General features: G+C 33.7%; 1 protein-coding gene across 3 annotated transcripts; it reads left to right on the top strand.

Annotated features, from left to right (window-relative positions):
* Positions 1 to 1,887: 1,887 nt before the first annotated feature.
* LOC113515288 (nose resistant to fluoxetine protein 6-like) lies at positions 1,888 to 20,287 on the top strand. Of its 3 annotated transcripts, none has more exons than XM_052891650.1 (14): positions 1,889 to 2,107; positions 6,711 to 7,047; positions 8,478 to 8,666; positions 9,650 to 9,729; positions 11,292 to 11,482; positions 12,050 to 12,164; positions 13,165 to 13,379; positions 15,217 to 15,407; positions 16,065 to 16,200; positions 16,938 to 17,124; positions 17,438 to 17,580; positions 18,049 to 18,088; positions 18,305 to 18,377; positions 18,786 to 20,287. In XM_052891650.1, exons 1-14 carry the CDS (start codon positions 1,948 to 1,950, stop codon positions 18,793 to 18,795), a joined length of 2,067 nt encoding a protein of 688 aa, XP_052747610.1. In that variant the 5' UTR covers positions 1,889 to 1,947; the 3' UTR covers positions 18,796 to 20,287. The 3 variants fall into 3 exon arrangements, with proteins under 3 accessions (XP_052759590.1, XP_052747610.1, XP_052747613.1); XM_052891653.1 differs by having other exon boundaries at positions 18,049 to 18,065; positions 18,285 to 18,377; XM_052903630.1 differs by lacking the exon at positions 18,305 to 18,377 and having other exon boundaries at positions 1,888 to 2,107; positions 18,049 to 18,168; positions 18,784 to 20,287.
* The last annotated feature ends 551 nt before the right edge of the window (positions 20,288 to 20,838 follow it).

The following is a 20,838-nucleotide window of genomic DNA, read 5'->3' on the forward strand; positions in this document are numbered from 1 at the left end:
GCAAACATAATAACTGAGTCATTATCGTATTTAAGCGTCCCGCTAGTGTATACCGTTAGCGCGGGCGGGGTCACCATTCCATTTTCACCCATAAAATAAAAGCAGTCAGGCTTTGGAGATGTTTTAAGAGAAACGCTACTGCCCATCCCTCGCCCTCCGTTAGTCGACTCTTATGACACCCACGGGAAAGGAAGAGGTGGCCTGTTCTATGCCGGGACCACACGGCTATCTTTGGTTTCAAAAAGTTTAAAAAAGTGACATAAAAATAAATTGACGTCAGATCAGTGAAACTGAATCCAGGATCTTCCATACTGTAGTAAATCCAAACTCGTAAGTGTATGAATCATATTTCGTAACTAGATAAATGTGTCATCGCAGTGGATTTGATAAAAAAAGAAGTATCGGTTTTAATCAATTTTATGATAATCAGTGTACCTAATTATTACTGTAACATACAAACGATGGTTCAGTAGATAATATATACTTATAATTTTTATTTAACTGTATATTTGTTTATGTATTAATAGTTGTAGCACTTCAGCTGCCCGCTGACGAAATGCTTTCTCACTGTACTGGGTTGACTGGAAGAGATCTCTGTCAGAGATAAGTCCACCCTTGCTCACAACATTTGTAAATACATTATTTTATATGTAACTTACAAGTGCAATAAAGAATATATATATATATATATATATATATATATATATATATATATGTAAATCTGTAGAGAGGTCAATTCTGTACATGAAATATATTTCCATAATAACTATCAAGGGATGATTAGTGATCGATACTGATGCCAAAAATGCAATCAGTAAACATTCTTGTCTGTCTGTCTGTATGTTCGTTATAGAAACAGAAACTACTTGACGGATTTTAACGAAACTTGGTACAATTATTCTTCATACTCCTGGGCAATTTTTTTTTTGACAATTTATTTTATTTTTATTTTATTATGATTTAGCATTGAAAAATACATACAAATTCAAATTTTCACGCTTTTATGATCAACCCCTGTTTTTTTAATCACGATTTTTATATGCCACAATAGGGTTGCAAGATGGCAATCGAATATTGTAATTGTAGTAGGACAAATTTTCATGTATAGTTCTAGAAATAAGGTATATGGTAAAACAACGTTTGCCGAGTCAGCTAGTAATAATATGTTGCTACAAATAATATATGTGGCCTGTACTCCACATTTACATATTAAATTTATAATTAATAAATATTACATTAAAAGATACAAGAATGGTCTAACAAAATTCAAAAATTTATTTTTCCATTTTCAAAAATAATATATTATATGGCTTCTTTCCAACCATTACCAGTGACAGTACTCGTATACTAACTCACTTAATGCTTCTTTAGGCTACTTTTGAAGGCTCCAAGATTACAGGACGAAGGAAACACGCCACGAGAAAGTCCATTCCACGATATGAGGCACAGATCTCATCCAGTGAGACATCCAAATATGAAATTTAGACTTAGTGTAAGGTTTATTTCGAGTTTTATTTCTATTGGACAGAGTTCTTTTTTTCCTTAGTCGTCTTTTGTGACATCTTCAGGATGAGATGGAGTAACGACATTTTCTATTTATTTCCATTTGATAATAATAATATGAAATGAAGTTAAATGAGTTTATTTGCATTAAACAGTTTAAAATTATTACAAGCCACGTGGTATTATTTTGGCACCTGTTTAGTTGACTTAAAAGATGTAGGCATGAAAATATTTTACATTTTATATAAAAAAAAAAAAAAACCGGTATATATTTAATTGTGGTATTACCTACTGTACTGTCACAATTAAATTTAATTGATCCCTAACAACAAACAATAACTGTTATCACATATATTTTAGATATATATATATTATTACATTGAAACCAATGTATATTGTCTTGAATTGTGATTTTGATCGGATAGAGGATAGACGCTAGTGACAATGCACCGTTCGGTTTTTCTAGTGTTAGTTTCAACGATAGTTAGTTATTGTGAAGGTTACAGTAGTACGTTTGACAACTATCTGTATGAGACAGTTCTGAATTCAACGGAATGTGACGAGCAGTTGCATTTCTTGGTAAACAGTACCTTAAAATGGAGATGTAAGTATTATTTTTTGACTGCTATGAGCTTAACGTTTATAGAACGAATGTTGGTAATTTACCAGAGGGAGACTTTGTACAAAAGTCAATTGCTTAGGTACCTCTGTCCCATTCGTGTTTCAACCGTGAAACAGTTGTGTTTGCATGGCTGTGTTTCGGTTTGAAGGGTGGGATATGGCGTGAATTTACTGGGTACAGAGGAATAACACCTGAGTCCTCAGGAATGGCAACGCATGGGTGGTATCATGGGCGAAACAGTATACTCTGTTATGTCCATGGTACTGCTCATATCTATAGGCGACGGTTACCACTTTTCATCAGGTGGGCCGTCAGATTGTTTGCCATTTTAAGTTGTATAAAAAAAATTATTAGTAACATAAGGTAGTAAATTTTAATATTATGGCCTAGTAATTATATTGTGAAGAATAATGCCATCAAATAGAAACATTGCAAGTGACAAAGATTGCAAAGAAGAAAGAGATAGAATGCAAGAAAAAAGAATTAGATTTTTTTAATGGGTGATAATAGAATGGCAATCCCACCCGCGCTATCAGTATACACCGGCGGGGCACCAGTGAAAGATGATAGGTGAATGAAGCAGGTCAGTTAGCCCATCGTCACGAATTCAACTAGAATTGTTCACGATGGTTTCCAGGGGGAACCACGACCTAAGAAAACTGGCCAAAGGAGCCAGTTAATATCGCACCGGTTCTTGAGGAGCTAAAGTGTCAACCACATGAATTGGGATTCACTTCTTTTGATTCAGATTTGGCTTTTCCAGTCACAGCAAATTTTGATTTCTTTACTGACTGGACTCGTTTATTACGTGCCACAGCTCGGGTTCATCAAGCTGTAGCTATTTTTAGAGAAATTTTGGCCATATTGCTAGCAATGCAAGGCTTTCAAACTCCATTGCTAAAATCCCTTTCCCGCCAAAATTGGAATTTAGTAATAATAAAAAATCGATAAGGAGTGCCCTAGATGGATATAAAAGTTGATTAAATAAATGTTACGCTACAAAAGTACCGGGTTTAAAGTTGCATTTTATCATACACATCAATATGTATGTGAAAAACGCATGTGTTTGAATCGCTGCAAACCACGTGCCATTATTTCTATTTACTCATCCTAATAGGAAACAAGTGTGGTGTATAACAAATGTATTATTAACATTTGTAATGATTTATATTTGTAGTTTAAAATTTTGAAGTGACTTTATATATGTTATTACTACTAGCCAATCAAAAAGGAGACGATTGGATATGCACGTAAGATTTTTTTTTTTACTTTATATTCAAGTAAACTTAATTTTAAACGTTCATTTATTTATGCTTTTGTACATACACTTTTAATTTAGATATTAGGCTGTAACAGAAATGTACACAGGCGGATTTATTCCTTAAAGGGATTTTTGTTTGTTTTACCATAATCTATTATGACAACTAAACGCTTGAGTAGATGTAGATAGGGTATTGTTAAGATCTTGAGTTTATTATAGGGGCTATAAAATTATTTGTTTTGTATTTTGTTTTCTACTAACATAGTTTAAGTCAATTGTTACTAACAAAAATGGATCTTAGTTATTTTTTTTATACAACTTTGAATAGCAAACAAGCTGACGGCCCACCTGATGGAAAGTGGTAACCGTCGCCTATAGACATGAGCAGTACCGTGGACATAACAGAGTTATCTGTAATAAAGAATTATTATTATTATTCATTATTATTAAAGAACATCACCCTGAATGAAACTGTTTAAAATTTTTGGCGGTTTTGGCGGGAGACTTCTCTTTTACGATAGTTAATTTGAGAAGTTTTAAAAAATTGGACAAAGCACACAGTATCTGCTTATCCCGTTAGACCGCATTCAAAGTTGGGCGGCTCGAATCATTGATGAACAGCGCCTTACTGTCCGACTCGACCTGCTGAAACTGCGTAAAGATGTTGCATCTCTGTGCATCTTCTACGGAATTTATCATGGGGAGTGTTCTGAGGAATTGTTCGGATTGGTATCTGCTGCTGATTTTTACCACCGTACAACCCGCCACAAACCAAAGTTTCATCCCAACCATCTAGACTAGTGGTAGTCTTCCACTGTGCATATTTCAAGGCACTTTCTTCCACGTACAATCACTCTTTGGAATCAACTTCCAGCAGCAGTATTTCCGAACCGATACGTCATCATAACTTTCAAGAAAAGAGCATATTCCTTTTTAAAAGGCCGGCAGCATACCTACGATGCACTCTGGTGTTACGGGTGATCATAGGCAGCGGTAGTCACTTACCATCAAGTGAGCCGCATGCTCGTTTGTCCGTTGTGTTATATAAAAAAACACATTCTTGTTAATTTTGTTACATCTATAGACTACAGGATGACAGTATAAAATAAATATATAAATATTGTGGTATATTTATGAATATTGAAGAATTTCAACACTAGATATCTTTATATTTTTTTTATACAACTTAGAATCGCAAACAAGCCCCCCATGCGTTGCCATTCCTGAGGACTCGGGTGTTATTCCTCTGTACCCAGTAAATTCACGCCATATCCCACCCTTCAAACCGAAACACAGCCATGCAAACACAACTGCTTCACGGTTGAAACACGAATGGGGCAGAGGTGCCCAAGCAATCGACTTTTGTACAAAGTCTCCCTCTGGTTATTTCAACATTCAACTATGTTTACAGTTGTTACGTTACAATGGAATGGTGTCAATTGAGGTGTAAATGTAAACGGCATATCAAACAAAACAATACAATAAATTTACACTGTATGCAGTTTCAAAATTAACGTATGCTGGATACCGTAAACATTAAATTTAATAGTAGAATTGTCTAAACCAGAAAGATATCTCTTACATGATAGTAACAAAGTAATTTTGTTACACATGTACAATAATATAAAAAAAAATCTATTATTTACTATAATCATTCTCAAAACGTGATTCCATTGATTTATTTATGGTATCCACTTATGTAACTTTATATACGTATAGGTACATACTGCACTCACTGAATTGTATAACATATTTTATAATTTTTACGTTCGAATTGTAACGAGGTTGAAATTTTACATGGATTAAAGATAATACAGTATTAAACGATTTAAATGGATATCATTTAGCCTTAATGAGTTGTTATGAATTTCATTTTTATTAACTATGATTTTACAGAAGTGACCATTGCCCATATAGTCCCGGCATAGAATAGGCCACCCCTGGGGGGAAAGGGATTGTTGGCAATGGAGTTTGACAGCCCCATTGACAGCAATATGCCCTATTAGGTCGACTCCACGTGGTTCCCCCTGGAAACCATCGTAAACAATTCTTGTTGAATTCGTCACGATGGGCTAACTGTCTTGCTTCATCCTCACCTATCATCCTTCACTGGTGCCCCGCCGGTGTATACCGATAGCGCGGGTGGGGTTACCATTCCATTATCACCCATAAAAAAAATAAGCCACCCCTTCCTTTCCCATCGATGTCGTAATAGGCGACTAACTTAGGGCGAGAGAGGGGCAGCAGCGTCTCTTTTAAAACATCTCTAAAGCCTGACTGTAATTGCCAATCCGCCTACCGAGCATGGCAACTACTGGCCAAGGGAGAGGCTTATGTTCGGCAGTGGACAGTTAAAGGCTGATATGATGACGATGATGAAATGACCATGCAAATAAAAACTTACGCAATAGAGACGAATTGCTGGTACTATTAATAATCTTAGCTTAAAAAGGTCAGTAATTAGTTCTTGGAAAATTGTGTAAGTTTTTATAATGAATTGTTTGAATCTATCCTCGACGTACCTGAAAAAAGAGTTAAATATTTTGTAAAAGTGACTCTCTAAAGTAAATTAAAAAGACATATTATAGAATAGATATTTATACACTTTACCAGAGGGAGACTTTGTACAAAAGTCGATTGCTTGGGTACCTCTGTCCCATTCGTGTTTCAACCGTGAAGCAGTTGTGTTTGCATAGCTGTGTTTCGGTTTGAAAGGTGGGATATGGCGTGAATTTATAGGGTACAGAGGAATAACATCTGAGTCCTCAGGAATGGCAACGTATGGGGGGTATCATGGGCGAAACAGTATACTCTGTTATGTCCACGGTACTGCTCATGTTTATAGTCGACGGTTACCACTTTCCATCAGGTAGGCCGTCAGCTTGTCTGCCATTCTAAGTTGTATAAAAAAAAAAAAAAACGTTATTTTACGAGTACTCGTGAACTTTAATGCGTCGATAGACGTTAATTCTTGCGGGGTCTTCTCTTCTTCTCAGCGAATAGATACATCCTGAATCCAGCAGTACAATCATAAAAATATAACGATTTAAAAGAACTTGTAAACAAGTCTATTTTAATATAGATTATTTCTATTCTATTCTAAGAGTTACTTCTTTTAGGATCTTTAAATATAAAATCATTATGTTTGGCCTATTGATTTTTACTTACATTGTAACGTTCGAATTATATTATTTACTAATGTTTGAATTATATTGCTTCTGCTAATTTCTTGAAAAAAAAAATACAACTATACTTATAAAACTTAGTTTTTTTACAGAAGTACTTATAACAAAGAATCTAATAACACCACAAATTTTTTTGCAGTCATCGACGCCAGTGCCAAGATACCATCAGGAATTTTATCTGGCAACGTGAACGACCTCGGTGATTACTATCAATGTCTTGATATAAATCAACACATAAAGAATATGGATGTACAGGGAAAATACTGCACTGTTACTGTACCGCTTGATCAAGTAATCCAATTACCAGAATGGCCAGATGTGAATTGGCCTAACATAACATTACCAGAAATTCCACGGCCGCCTCTAGATAATGAAACTATGAGAGATATAGAGTCATATTATAAATTAAGGAAATGGGCCATGATGATGGCTAGTCTGGACAGACAAGTCGATTCGGTTGAAGATATAAGTACTAGGTATGTTTTTTCTGTAAATCTATATTGTGTAATTAAAAAATGAAATTGTGTTTGCACCGCTGTGTTTCGGTTTCAAGGGTGGGATATGGCGTCAATTTACAGAGTACAGAGGAATAACAGCTGAGTCCTCGGGAATGGCAACGTATGGGGGTAATATGAGCGAACAGTATACTCTGTTATGTCCATGGTACTGCTCATGTCTATAGGCGACGGTTACCATTTTCCATCAGGTGGACCGTCAGCTTGTTTGCCATTCTAAGTTGTATAAAAAAAAATACAAAATTCCAATCAACTAACTAGTGGACTTCCACAATATAATACCTAGTTCAATAAAATATGAAATACTTTACATTGGATACATCAAGAAGATTTAACATATAAAAGCGAGCTTATCCCAAAGGGACCAGTTACAATTGATTGTTATATAAATATATAAAACAAGATTAAAAAATAGAGCATACAATCCATCTGGTGGCAAGTAGACATCGCAGCTCATATACTTTTATATTACCAAAGATATAATAAGCAGACCTTGTTCCAACACTCGCGTGTAACCAACCTCTGTTACTCTTTTTTTATATCACTGAGGTGGCAAACAAGCATACGGTCCACTTGATGGTAAGTGGTTACCGTAGCCTATGAACAAGTGCAATACCAGAGGTATTACGCGCTTTGCCGATCCTGAAGAAACCTCTTTATCCTCCTTTTGAAGAACCCCATGCTGTAGTCTCTTGGGAAAACCTCAACAGGCCCTCAAAGGCTCTTAGGTCAAAGAACCCACGAATTCCATTGTTATCTCCCGCCCTTCAAACCAGAACAGCAGACTAGTAAGCTTTGATTATCTTATTAGATATTAATTGTTTTGTGTAAAACCCGCACCACGGGGAATACCCCGAATTACTCCACAATTACCGGATACAATTTTAATTATAATTTATCTTTGCTTTAGGCGATTGAAAGTGATTATTACAAAAACTTTGAAATTAATCTTGGACTGCGGATTTTCTTTATGCAACTTAGAATTAAGCAAGCAAGTTTACTAGTAGCTGCCACGCTTGGCAGGCGGATTGGCAACCGCAGTCAGGCTTTAAAATTCAAAATTCAAAATTCAAAAATCATTTATTCATGTAGGACATTATAGCCGCTTATGAGCGTCAAATTTTTACATTATAATTTTATATTTTCCCTACCGTCCAGTTCGGTATATAGATCCAATTGAGAAGAACTGGCAAGAAACTCAATTGAATTACTTTTTTTTTTTTTTTTAGAGATATTTTAAGAGGGACATTGCAGCGCATCCTGTGCCCTCCCTTAGTCGCCTCTTACGACACTCACGGGATAGGAAGGGGTGGCCTATTCTATGCCGGGACCACATGGCCATTACGTTTAATAGTGAACCGTTAATAATTGATATGATTAATCTTTTACAGAGTATTCCCCATGATGACTACAGCGCAGTATGGGCCAACATTCGCAATATGTATTCCCAAGGTGTGTTCTACTAAGCAAGCGATGGACTTCATACAAGACAGATACCCTTTCTTCAATATAGAGTACAACGAATCTTTTTGCCGCCTGCCCAATGATAAACCTTTCACACCTGCGGACAAAGTCGCAATGTGAGTATAACTAATGTAATTTCTTCAGCGACGTGGTTGTCCGGATCGTTGGGCTATAATATGGTAGAACACAACGATGGCTGGCTCATCCGTCATGCTAGTGAACGGATTCTTTTCCCTGCTTCAAAGAATGGCAAACAAGCTGACGGCCCACCTGATGGAAAGTGGTAACCGTCACTTATAGACATGAACAGTAGCATGGACATAACAGAGTATACTGTTTCGCCCATGATACCCTCATGCGTTGCCATTCCTGAGGACTTAGCTGTTATTCCTCTGTACCCTTTAAATTCACGCCATATCCCATCCTTCAAAACGAAACACAGCCAAGCAAACACTTGGTTGTAATAACTACAGGGTTTTTTTTTTAATGACAACGTTAAAACTTTAGCTCTTTGCAAGGGAACTAGAATAAAGATAAATTCACAAAAAGCTAAACTACCTCAAGTAAAAATATTGTATTTAAAGGTAGTTGTATAATTTTTATAAATACAAGTGGAAAGACTAGAAATTGCTTCTATTGTATGTTCTCAACTATTGAGTTATGAGGTCATCAGACATATACAATTTCTATTATCTTTACATTAGTACATGTCAGTGCAATCACATTTATTTTGTACTAGAAGAAAACGATGTAACATTGGTCGTAGAGCTGTATTCTTTTCCCGATGTAATTATTTTCAAAAAAGATTTCTCAGCAAAATAGTATTTATGATTACAAACATTATGTATGTATAAAGTTTCAAATTTGTAATCTTGTTTGTTTTTAAGTCTAGTTCAATAATCATATATGTAAGCGTCTAAATACACATATTCATTGCGTAAACCATTATCATTTACAAAATACTATTTTGCAGCAGCCATAAATGTATGAGAGACGTTGCACAATATTCATAGTGCACAAACTGTTAGAACTTCGAAAACAAATTTTGTTACATCATTCTAATCATTGATTAACATGATTGTGTAAATATTTGTTACAGTACCGTGTTTTCGATAATTGGATTTTTAATAATCATCAGCACCGCATACGATTGTTACCACGTATTTATTTTGAAGACAGGTAAGTGTGTTATCGTGTTTTATCACTAAAATAAATTTGATAATTTTGTTTAGATTTGATAATAATTTGCCATTTCAATTCAGACCCATATTAACTCTGATATTAAACATTGCGCGTATACTATTACATCATTGTGTGTAGCTACATAATGTATGATAGTATTGGTTTAAGTAATGTAGAAGTAACAGGAAAATATAATATACAATATTATATTGAAGGGGATTGAGGGTAACCTGGTGTTTAAGATACAAGTTACGGTTTAGTTTAGGCTCCAGATTTCCCACAATTTACGATACTTATATTTTGTGTAAAAGTAAATGATCTGTACATATACTGTAATTTGTGGCGATAAAATAAACTCATTATAATGATTATTGTATTAAAAGAAAAAATAATTATTAAAGTCGATTTACGTACGTAACTTTATAAGTGAATGGTAACTATAGTAGTTACTAGAAAGATAGGGGAATAAGTACGAGTGAAAATTGCACAAAGTCTATTAATATTATAAATAGGAAAGTTTGTAAAGTTGGATGGATAGATGGATATTTGTAATTCTTCATGTAATACTGCAACTGAATTGACAAAACAGCTAACTACTGAATAGATTTGAATGAAGCCACGGGCTACAGCTAGTTAATTACATATATAACTTTATCATGTGATCACAGCATAGAATAGTACCTCTTCCTTTCCTGTGGAGTGTCATAAAAGGCGATTAAGGAAAGCAAGGGATGGGCAGCAGTATCTCTCTTCAAATATCTCCAAAGCCTAACTGCGGTTGCCAATCCATCTGCCAAGCATGGTAACTACTGGCAAAACCCCCCAAACAGGAAGCTTATGTTCAGCAGTGGACAGTTAAAGGCTAATATGATGGTGGTGATAGCTTCACTGATTTCAAATCAATAATTTTCGAATTCGACGTACTTACGTTATATACTTCAAAAATTCTTGATACATAGATCAAATTAGATGTACTTAAATATACATGGCATTCTTAGAATTACACCATCATTAATGGAATCTTCTTCTATGATTCGGTGGTTACCTACCTTGACTAGGATTTTGTTTACTATGATGAGGGATACCATGAGCGACATAGCACACTCTTTTTTTTAATGGGTGATAATGGAATAGTAACTCCGCCTACGTCATCAGTATACACTGGCGGGGCATCAGTGAGTGATCATCACTGATGAGGATGAAGCAGGTCAAGCCCATTGTGACGAATTCAACAAAATTATCACGTTTCCAGAAGGAACCACGTGGTGATCGAGCTGATAGAGTATATTGCTAGCAATGAGACTGTGAAACTCCCTTGCTAATAATTCCTTTCCCCCCAGCCTACTTTGATATATCCATGGACATTCCATGTCTATAGGCAACGGTTACTAGTTTCAATCAAAGGGAATGTCAGCTTAGTTGTCATTCTAACTTGCATAAAAACTTGCAAATTGTATGGTTATTGTTGCGTAAGATAAGAAAATACTACGTTTATAAGAAATATCTTCCCAAAATCTATTAACTTTGTAATTGACTTAATTTTTAAACTTAATTTTCAGAAACGAACGTGCTTCACCGAGCATTCTCCGTTTATACAAACACAAGAAGGTTTCTTACCTTCAAAACACATCCTGGCGCTTTAGAATGTGTGGACGGTATTCGAGCAATTTCCATGGCCTGGGTTGTGATCGGGCATACGTACGCTTTGACTTTACTAGGTTTTGTTCACAACTTGGAAGAAACATTAGGAGTGAGTAAAAAGTTTCATCCATATCTCAAGAAATTAATACATCAAAATTGCTTTGATTTTGAGAAATTATTACTTTTGGATTTGGTTATTTTGTTCAAATTATTGTTGTACCATATAAATTTATAATTATTATATTATAATTATACAGCACTATCATACCTACTTGTACAACAATTAGTCCATTACCTTAAGGTTGTCTTGAAAAGATTGCTCTTAGCAATAAGACCGCCTTACTGTACTTATACAATTGTATCGTTGTGTTTGTAAATTGTCTTGCTTATTTCCTATATTGTATAATGCAAATAAAGTATACTCATTCATTCATTCATTCAATTATGAATTTTTTATATATTTACATTTGTTTTTAGATATATGTATGTAGTATGTAGCAACAATATTTATACATATTTTAGTAGTAAATGCACCGCCTACTTAATTTTCTGCTTGCCTCGTGGTTGATTGGTAGAGAACGCCATTAGGTGTTAAGTCTGCCATATGTACATTGACTCATATTATATATTTATGCATTGAAGTTTAAAAAAATAAATTATTTATGTTTTATTTAAGTGGTTACGCAAGTTCTCGAGCACTTGGGTCAATTCAGCGCCACTCACAGTGGACACATTCTTCCTGCTCAGTGGTTTACTTGGTGTTTATACAACAGTCGGAAAAATAAGTAGAGGTGAGTGACATTTTGATGTTGTTTTTTTTTTGTTGTTGTAATGTATGTCTTTACCTAATTGTATTTGTATAATTTAGGTATTCATTATGTTTTGAGTGCTTGAAACTGATAGAAATTAACTTCTGACTACCCTTTTTCTAAATAGCGAATATAACGAACGCACACTATGTATTTGATCTATATTTCTTTATTTTTTTAATTTTTTTTTTAGTGGTATTTCGCGGCTCACTTTTGATCACAACAGAATATCAGTGTTTTGCTCTTTTTAGGGCAAAGCAAAAAGCTGAGTCGTGGCCATTTTGTATTACTGTGGCACGCGCATGAAGAAAAAAAAAATTACTAATTTTATGCATTCTGATTTTGTTTTTGATTTTGTTTTTTAATCTTTTGTTCATGTATCTTTTTTTATCTTTTTTCACTTTGCATTTGTGTCTTTTGCTGTTTGTGTGCTGTAACTAATGCAAATAAATTATGTGTCTATCTATCTATCTATCTTTATTGTGAAACAGATTTAGATAAAGCGAGCTATAATACGCAGTTTTACCTGCGCGAATTAGTATATAAACTATTCCATATGTTAATTAAGGATAAAACTTATCTGTGCCTCAAATTCTATTCAAATTTGTTCAGCAGTTCTTGCGTGAAACAGTAACAAACATTTATTTATATCCTTTCAAACATTCTCGCAAATTTTATATTTTAAATATTATAATATTATATTATAACCAGAGGGAGACTTTGTACAAAAGTCGATTGCTTGGGTACCTCTGTCCCATTCGTGTTTCCCCTTTTTGCGATGTAGTTATACTAGCAGAGCTGTGTTCGGTTTGAATGGTGGGATATTACAGTGCAATTACACGGTACAGAGGTATAACAGTAAAGTCATCAGGAATTCCAACCCATGGGTTAAATTCTATGATGTTTTTAGTGCAGGTCGTATCTATATGTCTTTTTTTTTTATTTTTATATTTTCTCAAATGCTTTATTCTACAATTTCCAGATCGCTTCATCAGAGTTATTCACTTGTTTTACATAAATCGTTTACTACGAATGTTTCCTCTCCTGGCTACAATGGTTCTCCTCCAAGCCTCGCTTCTCAATCACGTGTCGGACGGACCGTTCTGGCAGAACGTGGCTCTCGCTACTGAGAACTGCAGACAGTACTGGTGGTCGGCCTTATTACATATTCAGAATTATGTCAATTCTAATCAAATCGTAAGTATCTTAATAATAATAGCTTAACACCACTGAGATGGCAAACAAGCATACGGCCCACCTTACCGCAGCCTATGAACACCTGCAATACCAGAGGTATTACGCGTGCGTTAGGAAGGTTTATATGTATAATACATGCATAATATTATAGAGAAACAATGATAAATTTAGAGGTTTCTAATGTGATATTGGAAATAAACACATTTCTTAGCGTTTCACCCGTGCGAAGCTGGGGTGGGGCTGCTTGTATTTATTTATTTATTTATTTATTTATTTATTTATTTATTTATTTATTTATTTATTTATTTATTTATTTATTTATTTATTTATTTATTTATTTATTTATTTATTTATTTATTTATTTATTTATAGGATTACCAACATAAGATACAGCTACAATAAAGCTAAGTTTTAATACAATACACTGGCAGCTCAGATCTCACCGTTCTTACATTTATAGGCAACCACAGCATGCCTTGTGTTTGACAAACATATGTATTAGATAAAAGATAAAAAAATTGTTACTAATCAAGATTACATTTCCTAATAATTGTTTGTTTGTGATTTTTTATTAGTAATTATAATAATGTTCTATTGATAATTATAGTCATGATATTTATGCATAAATAGTTTTATCACCTAATTATCAAGAATAGGCTTTGATTTTTTGATTAAATTAAAGGTTGAATGTAAGAGATTGTTCCAGCGATAAGACTTTTTTTTTATACAACTTAGAATGGCAAACAAGCTGATGGTCCACCTGATGGGAAGTGGTAACCGTCGCCTATAGACATGAGCAGTACCATGGACATAACAGAGTATACTGTTTCGCCCATGATACCACTCATGCGTTGCCATTACTGAGGACTCGGATGTTATTCCTCTGTACACAGTAAATTCACGCCATATCCCACCCTTCAAACGAAACACTGCCATGCAAACACAACTGCTTCACGGTTGAAACACGAATGGGACAGAGGTACCCAAGCAATCGATTTTTGCATAATGTCTCCCTCTAGTGAAATGGTCTGCCATTTGTACCTTTATGTGTATATTTCAATCTATATTTATGTTACCGTATTTCACTGTTCACTTGAATTATTCACTTGTCATTTTATATTTTTGTTTATGGTGCAATAAAGTATTAAATAAACAAAATAAATAAATTTGATTTTATTAAAAAGGTATATTTTCCTGTCTGTCGATGACTTTATTGCATTCTTAGGGTTCCTTACTTCTAAAGGAAAAAACGTAATCCTTATAGGATCACTTCGTTGTCCGTCCGTCCGTTCGTTTGTTGAGACCTTTTTCTTAGGAACGCGTGAAGGTATCGAGTTAAAATTAATATCGTATACTTAAATCTATAATCTCTTAAAGCAGTGAAAAAGTTAAGCTTCTAAATTGACGCAACCAAATGATACGGCCGTTTATGTTCCATATTTTGATCGCATATTTTGACATTCGCAAAGTGAAAACCTTACTTAGGGTACTTCCCGTTGACTTAGAATCATAAAATTTGGTAAGAAACAATATCTTGTTGTACAAGTAAAGGAAAAAATCCGAGAACCGCAAATTTATAGTCATTTCACAAAAAAGAAATGGTGAATGTAGCTGCACATTTTTTTTTGCCTAACCGCTTACATTTTTATACGTAATTTTATTATTATGTCCAGCGGTGGACGGATAATGACTGAAATGATGATATAGAGGAAAAATCTTCGAGCCTTGATTTCCAGAATGAACGAACAATTTGCATGGGACTACAAATTTGTACGGAACCCTAATTACGAGAATCCGACTCGCACTTGACCGGCTTTTTTATATATGCTTATTTCAGTGTTTGACTCACACATGGTACTTATCTGTGGATATGCAGCTGTATATAGTCTGCCCAATTATATTACTGATGCTGTTTGGTGACAAGAAGATCGCGTACATAGCACTGGCTGGAATTCTTCTACTCTCTCTTGTATCATCTACTCTGATTAGCTTCTTATACAACTTCTCTGCTGCCCTCGCTCACCCAGAGTAAGTTTTTTTTTTTTTTTTGTATTTTATTTAAAATACTTTTTCCACGCTATTTAACTTTTTGTTTATGCAACTTAGAATGGCAAACAAGCTGACGGCCCACCTGATGGAAAGCGGTAACCGTCGTCTATAGACATGAGCAGTAGCATGGACATAACAGAGTATACTGTTTCGCCCATAATACCCCCCAAGCGTTGCCATTCCTGAGGACTCAGGTGTCATTCCTCTGTACCCAGTAAATTCACGCCATATCCCACCCTTCAAACCGAAACACAGCCATGCAAACACCATCAATATCCAGCAGTGGGCGGGTAATGGCTGAAATGATGACGATGATGATATAGAGAATATCCTTACATTCTCTCCAAAGAAACTGATAATTTGTAAAAAATTACTTAAGGCTAGCGTATTTAATCTCTCGCGCAAAATTACACTGAAGTTGTAAGGCGTCCGCACAAGAGCGCAGTGCATCCCCATAGTTAGGCATTTACAGGGACTGATATATATATATATATATATATATATATATATATATATATATATATATATATATATATATATATATATATATATATATAGTATAATGTGTATGTGTTATTATAATGTGAGTGTATTAGATATAATGTAAATACACTAAACAAGTATATTTGATTTCAGTCGCATATCCGAATTTGGGAACTACGCTAAATACTATTATTTCAACACTCTCGCCAGGGCGCCGCCGTTCTTTGTTGGCATGATATTCGGTTATCTGTTGCACTTATGGAAGGACAGGAATATTCGAATCTCAAAGGTAACTATAATAATTAAAATGTGATCCACAAAAAAAATCCGACTTCAATTGTGGTAAAAAAATATTCATATAAAAATTAATTCAATATTTTGAATTAATTTTGATAAAATTTCTATGGAAGAAATCTGTAAGCATATCATTTCAGATGAAAAGGAATTCAAATCAATTTATAACTGATGGAGTTATAAGGTAACAAATATAAAAAAAATACAACCTAATTAAGATTTTTTTTTTATACAACTTAGAATGGCAAACAAGCTGACGGCCCACCTGATGGAAAGTGGATACTAATAGTTTTATTAGTGATTTTTATTTGACAAAAGATACAATAACTATTAATATTTGTGACGTCGCCTATAGACGTGAGCAGTACCATGGACATAACAGAGTATACTGTTTCGCCCATGATACCCCCCATGCGTTGCCATTCCTGAGGACTCAGGTGTTATTCCTCTGTACCCTGTAAATTCACGCCATTTATACTTATTTATACTGATTTTGTCTCCATTCATATAACCTATAATACTTAAATATATATATTGGTCCGATTTAGTCTAAAATTGCATTAACTGACTTTGAAAGAGTTGTAATGTCTCATTCTTAAAATTTGAAGCTATTTTTTTTTATATTTATCTTTACTTTTGAATAAAATGTTTAAGGATTCAATTAGGACACTACTATGCAAATTTTTAAAATATATTTCGGTCAAATAATAATAAAATTGTTATTATTTTCAGATAAATGTGGCACTCCTATGGAGCCTTTCTTTTGCAATGATGGCATTTTGTATATTTAGTGTTTACCCAGTGATGCAGTTGGAGCACGATGCTCAGATCTTCGACAACTTCTTGAATGCATATATGAGAACTATTTGGTCTTCTGCTGTTGGTTGGTTAATATTTGCCTGCGTGAACGGCTATGGAGGTATATACACCATGCTACGCTATGAACACTTTATTTAAATAGTAGAAGTCGACTATCAGACGTTTCTACTACATTTGTTTGTATGGCGTACAGGCTAAACATGTCGAACCATATTGTATCGCTAACGTCTACATGTATTTATGCGCAAGGTTCACAAATAATCTTGAAATTTTAAATGTTTTTTTACATATAGTAAATTTATGAACTATGGTAGACTTTTACCATCAATTTTACTATATTTAATAAACTTTAAGGTCATTATTTTGACAAAAATACCAAACTTTTAAAATGTAATAATTATTTTCTCTTCCAGGTCCTATAAACTGGTTTTTATCACTTCACATGTGGAAATTGCCCGCTCGGCTCTCTTACGCTATGTACCTGGTTCACTTCCCGATCATCATGATAGCCAATGGCAGCTGGGTGAAGACCCATTACTTCACAAATGGTGATAATGTAAGTAATATTTTTATTTTTCGACGTTGCAATAAATTATTTAAAAGATTTTCATTTTTCTATACAACTAGTTTCAATTTCAATGCCAAATGAAACATCATATATATATATATATATATATATATATATATATATATATATATATAACTATATATAAAACTCAATGATATTCGTCTCAATGAGTTTTGTCGAATGGCCACAAGGTGTCTGTGTGCAGAAATTTAGAAATTAAATTTATTTATGTATATTATTATAGTTATAAAATACACATAAATAAATTTAATTAAGCACCAATTTTTTATCAATAAAATTCCAGGGATTTGTTGAAATAAATGAAATGAAATGAGATGTATTCGTAAAAAACATAACTGTAATTTCTTAACTAATATTAATATTATAGTTTTATTAATTAATTAAACTTTCATCTTTTCATTCGTTCAATCAATTAATTGTGTTCTTTTTCTACAGTTATACAGATTTATGGCAGACAGACTTCTGGTTCACATTCCTCGCTGCATTTGTTTTGTGCATCGCCATAGACTTTTAAAATGCTCCATTCTCTACGTTGCAAAAACTTTTGTTGGGCGGTGAAGACCCATTATCACAAATGGTGTATTATTGAAACATCATATATATATATATATATATATATATAATGATTTACATATATTCATTTGTGTTCTTTTTTTACAGTTATACAGATTAGACTTCTGGTTCACATTTTCTCGCTGCATTTGTTTTGTGCATCGCCATAGACGCTCCATTCTCTACGTTGCAAAAACTTTTATTGGGCGGAGGTAATTATATAATGATTTATATTAACAATAACATAATTAAGAACATTTAAACAATTTTACAACATTTTGCTCCGCATATTAAAAAATCACGATTGCTTTCCCAAAAAACAGAATTATTAAAAAGAATTTAGCCATCATTATTCTGGTTTATAAAAAAATTCTAAAGATATTTTTTTTTTATACAACTTAGAATGGCAAACAAGCTAACGGTCCACCTGATGGATAGTGGTAACTATCATCTATAGACACGAGCAGTAATACCCAAGGGAAAGGAAAGGGTGGCCCATTCTATGCCTGAGACCGACAAGGCGGCACACAATATAGCTTTTGTCTAATTAGACAAATTAGGCTTAAATGCCATCTTTATTATTTAAATATTCTAAGATCATTTGATATTTTTTTTTACAGGAGGAAATAAAAGGCCAGCCCCAAAGGCAACTCACCATATACACGAGACAGATCACAAGATACGTTCGCCGTACATAGAGACCGCAGATATAAAAACTTCGTTATAACGTAGACAAAAAGTTAAAAATTAACTGTAAAAAAATAATTATTATAATTTAGGATTAAGTTCCACAAAAAAAAAAACCGACTTCATTTATGGCAAAACTAATTATACGTATTTTGCTTTGATAACTAAACTAGTGAATAGAGTTTGGTAAAGTTTCTATGTTTTTTTTTACAACTTAGAATCGCAAACAAGCTGACGGCCCACCTAATGGAAAGTGGTAACCGTCGCCTATAGACATGAGCAGTACCATGGACATAACAGAGTATACTGCTTCGCCCATGATACCCCCCACGCGTTGCCATTCCTGAGGACTCGGGTGTTATTCCTCTGTAACCTGTAAATTCACATTAACTGTCAAAAAAAAATTATAATTTACAACCGATTTTGATATTTTTTCTATGGAACTAATCTGCAAGTATTTTCTTTCAATTTTGGAAATCGGTTTATAATTGACAGATTTATGAGCTAAAAAACTTAAAAAAAAAAACTACCGAATTGTGAACATCCTCCTCCTCCTTTTTTGAAGTCGGTTCAAAATAGAATAATACAAAGAACTTGTGATATTGCGTATAGTTAAAACTTATGGGAACGTGGAATAAAATTAAAATATTTTAAAGTATGTATTAAGTAAACTATTAAGTTATGGGATCTCGTGATAGTAGTAAGTCATATTGTATTAAATTGTTTTTGTTTAGTATAATTTTTCTATCTAATGCAGTTTATATCTCTTATTTTTTAGGATTGTTGTCCTACAGATATTACAATGCCATAGAATCAAATAATATACTAAGTTTTCAATAAATATAACTTAAAGCCGCTATTAAAAAGTGTCTTGCATAGTTTAATTCAAATTTTTAAATTGATGGTAACTCTAAACTTTTCTATTGTATTTAAAACCATTACTAGATTTTTTATTATCAATATAGTGACGAATAGATTTAATGCGTTATTTATAATATTAGACACAAAAAACTTGTTTCATTTCAATGAGACAAAATAAGCAGTCCATCGATAAGAGTTTACACTCTGTTGCTCTCTTCTTGGAGACTTCTTGGACTTGGAGTACCATCTGTACTCGCTCCTGCATGCGTCCGGTGAAGCTGTAAAAGCCATCTGCGGTCAACAGCAAGAAAAGATAAAAAAAAAGGAGTAAATATAAAAAAAATTTGATAATTTTAATATTGGTGAACAAAACTCAATGTTCTTGTGCATAATTGAGAATAAAAGATTAAAAATATGAACTTAATTTATTGTTACTAACATATATTCATATATTTTTAGTTAAAATATATAATATTGATATTTTGTTAGTGGATATTGTTATAGCAATAAGTCGTAGTGATATTTGTATTATCACATAATGCAAAATATTAACAAAATATATTTATCATTTTCACATGTAATTTCATTTTGATTACGGTACACAATTCTAATTTATGTTTTTTTTTTGTACATTTCCAAAGACGTATTATGTACTTCTTCTTTCTACGCTTATCCCAATTATTATTTGGGGTCGACGCAATATGGTTTTATTCATATTACAAAAAGATTTCGCTTATAGTTTTACGACCGGCCGCCTGCCTGATGTCAACCCTCTTCGGGAATGCATTTGTCAATGGTTTCCGCCACCTACGATATGGAGGAAAGGATTGAGAAAAAAAGGAAGGGAACGTTGGGAATGCGTAAAGGAAATTAGTAAATAAGAGAACTATGTGGGAAAGGAAAGGGGGGACAGTGCAGTTGCGGAAAAGACTGGGACAGTGCAGCGGCTCGGGAGGCCGGGGTCGTATACACGTATGCGGTTATTCTAGAATCGGACAGATTTCTAGAGAACACCCCTGATGCGTAGACGTATTATGTACGTATGTAGTAAACTTTATACAGTGGATTAATTTCACTATTAAGTAATTTTTAATAATTATGAGACTACAGTAATTATATTTTACT

This window comes from Galleria mellonella, unplaced genomic scaffold, assembly GCF_026898425.1.
Source record: "Galleria mellonella isolate WM207_F2 unplaced genomic scaffold, CSIRO_AGI_GalMel_v1 utg1073, whole genome shotgun sequence".
Taxonomy (NCBI): domain Eukaryota; kingdom Metazoa; phylum Arthropoda; class Insecta; order Lepidoptera; family Pyralidae; genus Galleria; species Galleria mellonella.

What these genes read in the sequence shown, in the direction of transcription:
- LOC113515288 (XM_052903630.1), top strand. Translation starts at nt 1,948, where the DNA reads ATGCACCGTTCGGTTTTTCTAGTGTTAGTTTCAACGATAGTTAGTTAT. An exon ending in GCTGCCCTCGCTCACCCAGA is followed by an intron (nt 15,408 to 16,064) that starts GTAAGTTTTTTT and finishes ATTTGATTTCAG; the next exon opens with TCGCATATCCGAATTTGGGA. An exon ending in ACTTCACAAATGGTGATAAT is followed by an intron (nt 17,581 to 18,048) that starts GTAAGTAATATT and finishes CTTTTTCTACAG; the next exon opens with TTATACAGATTTATGGCAGA.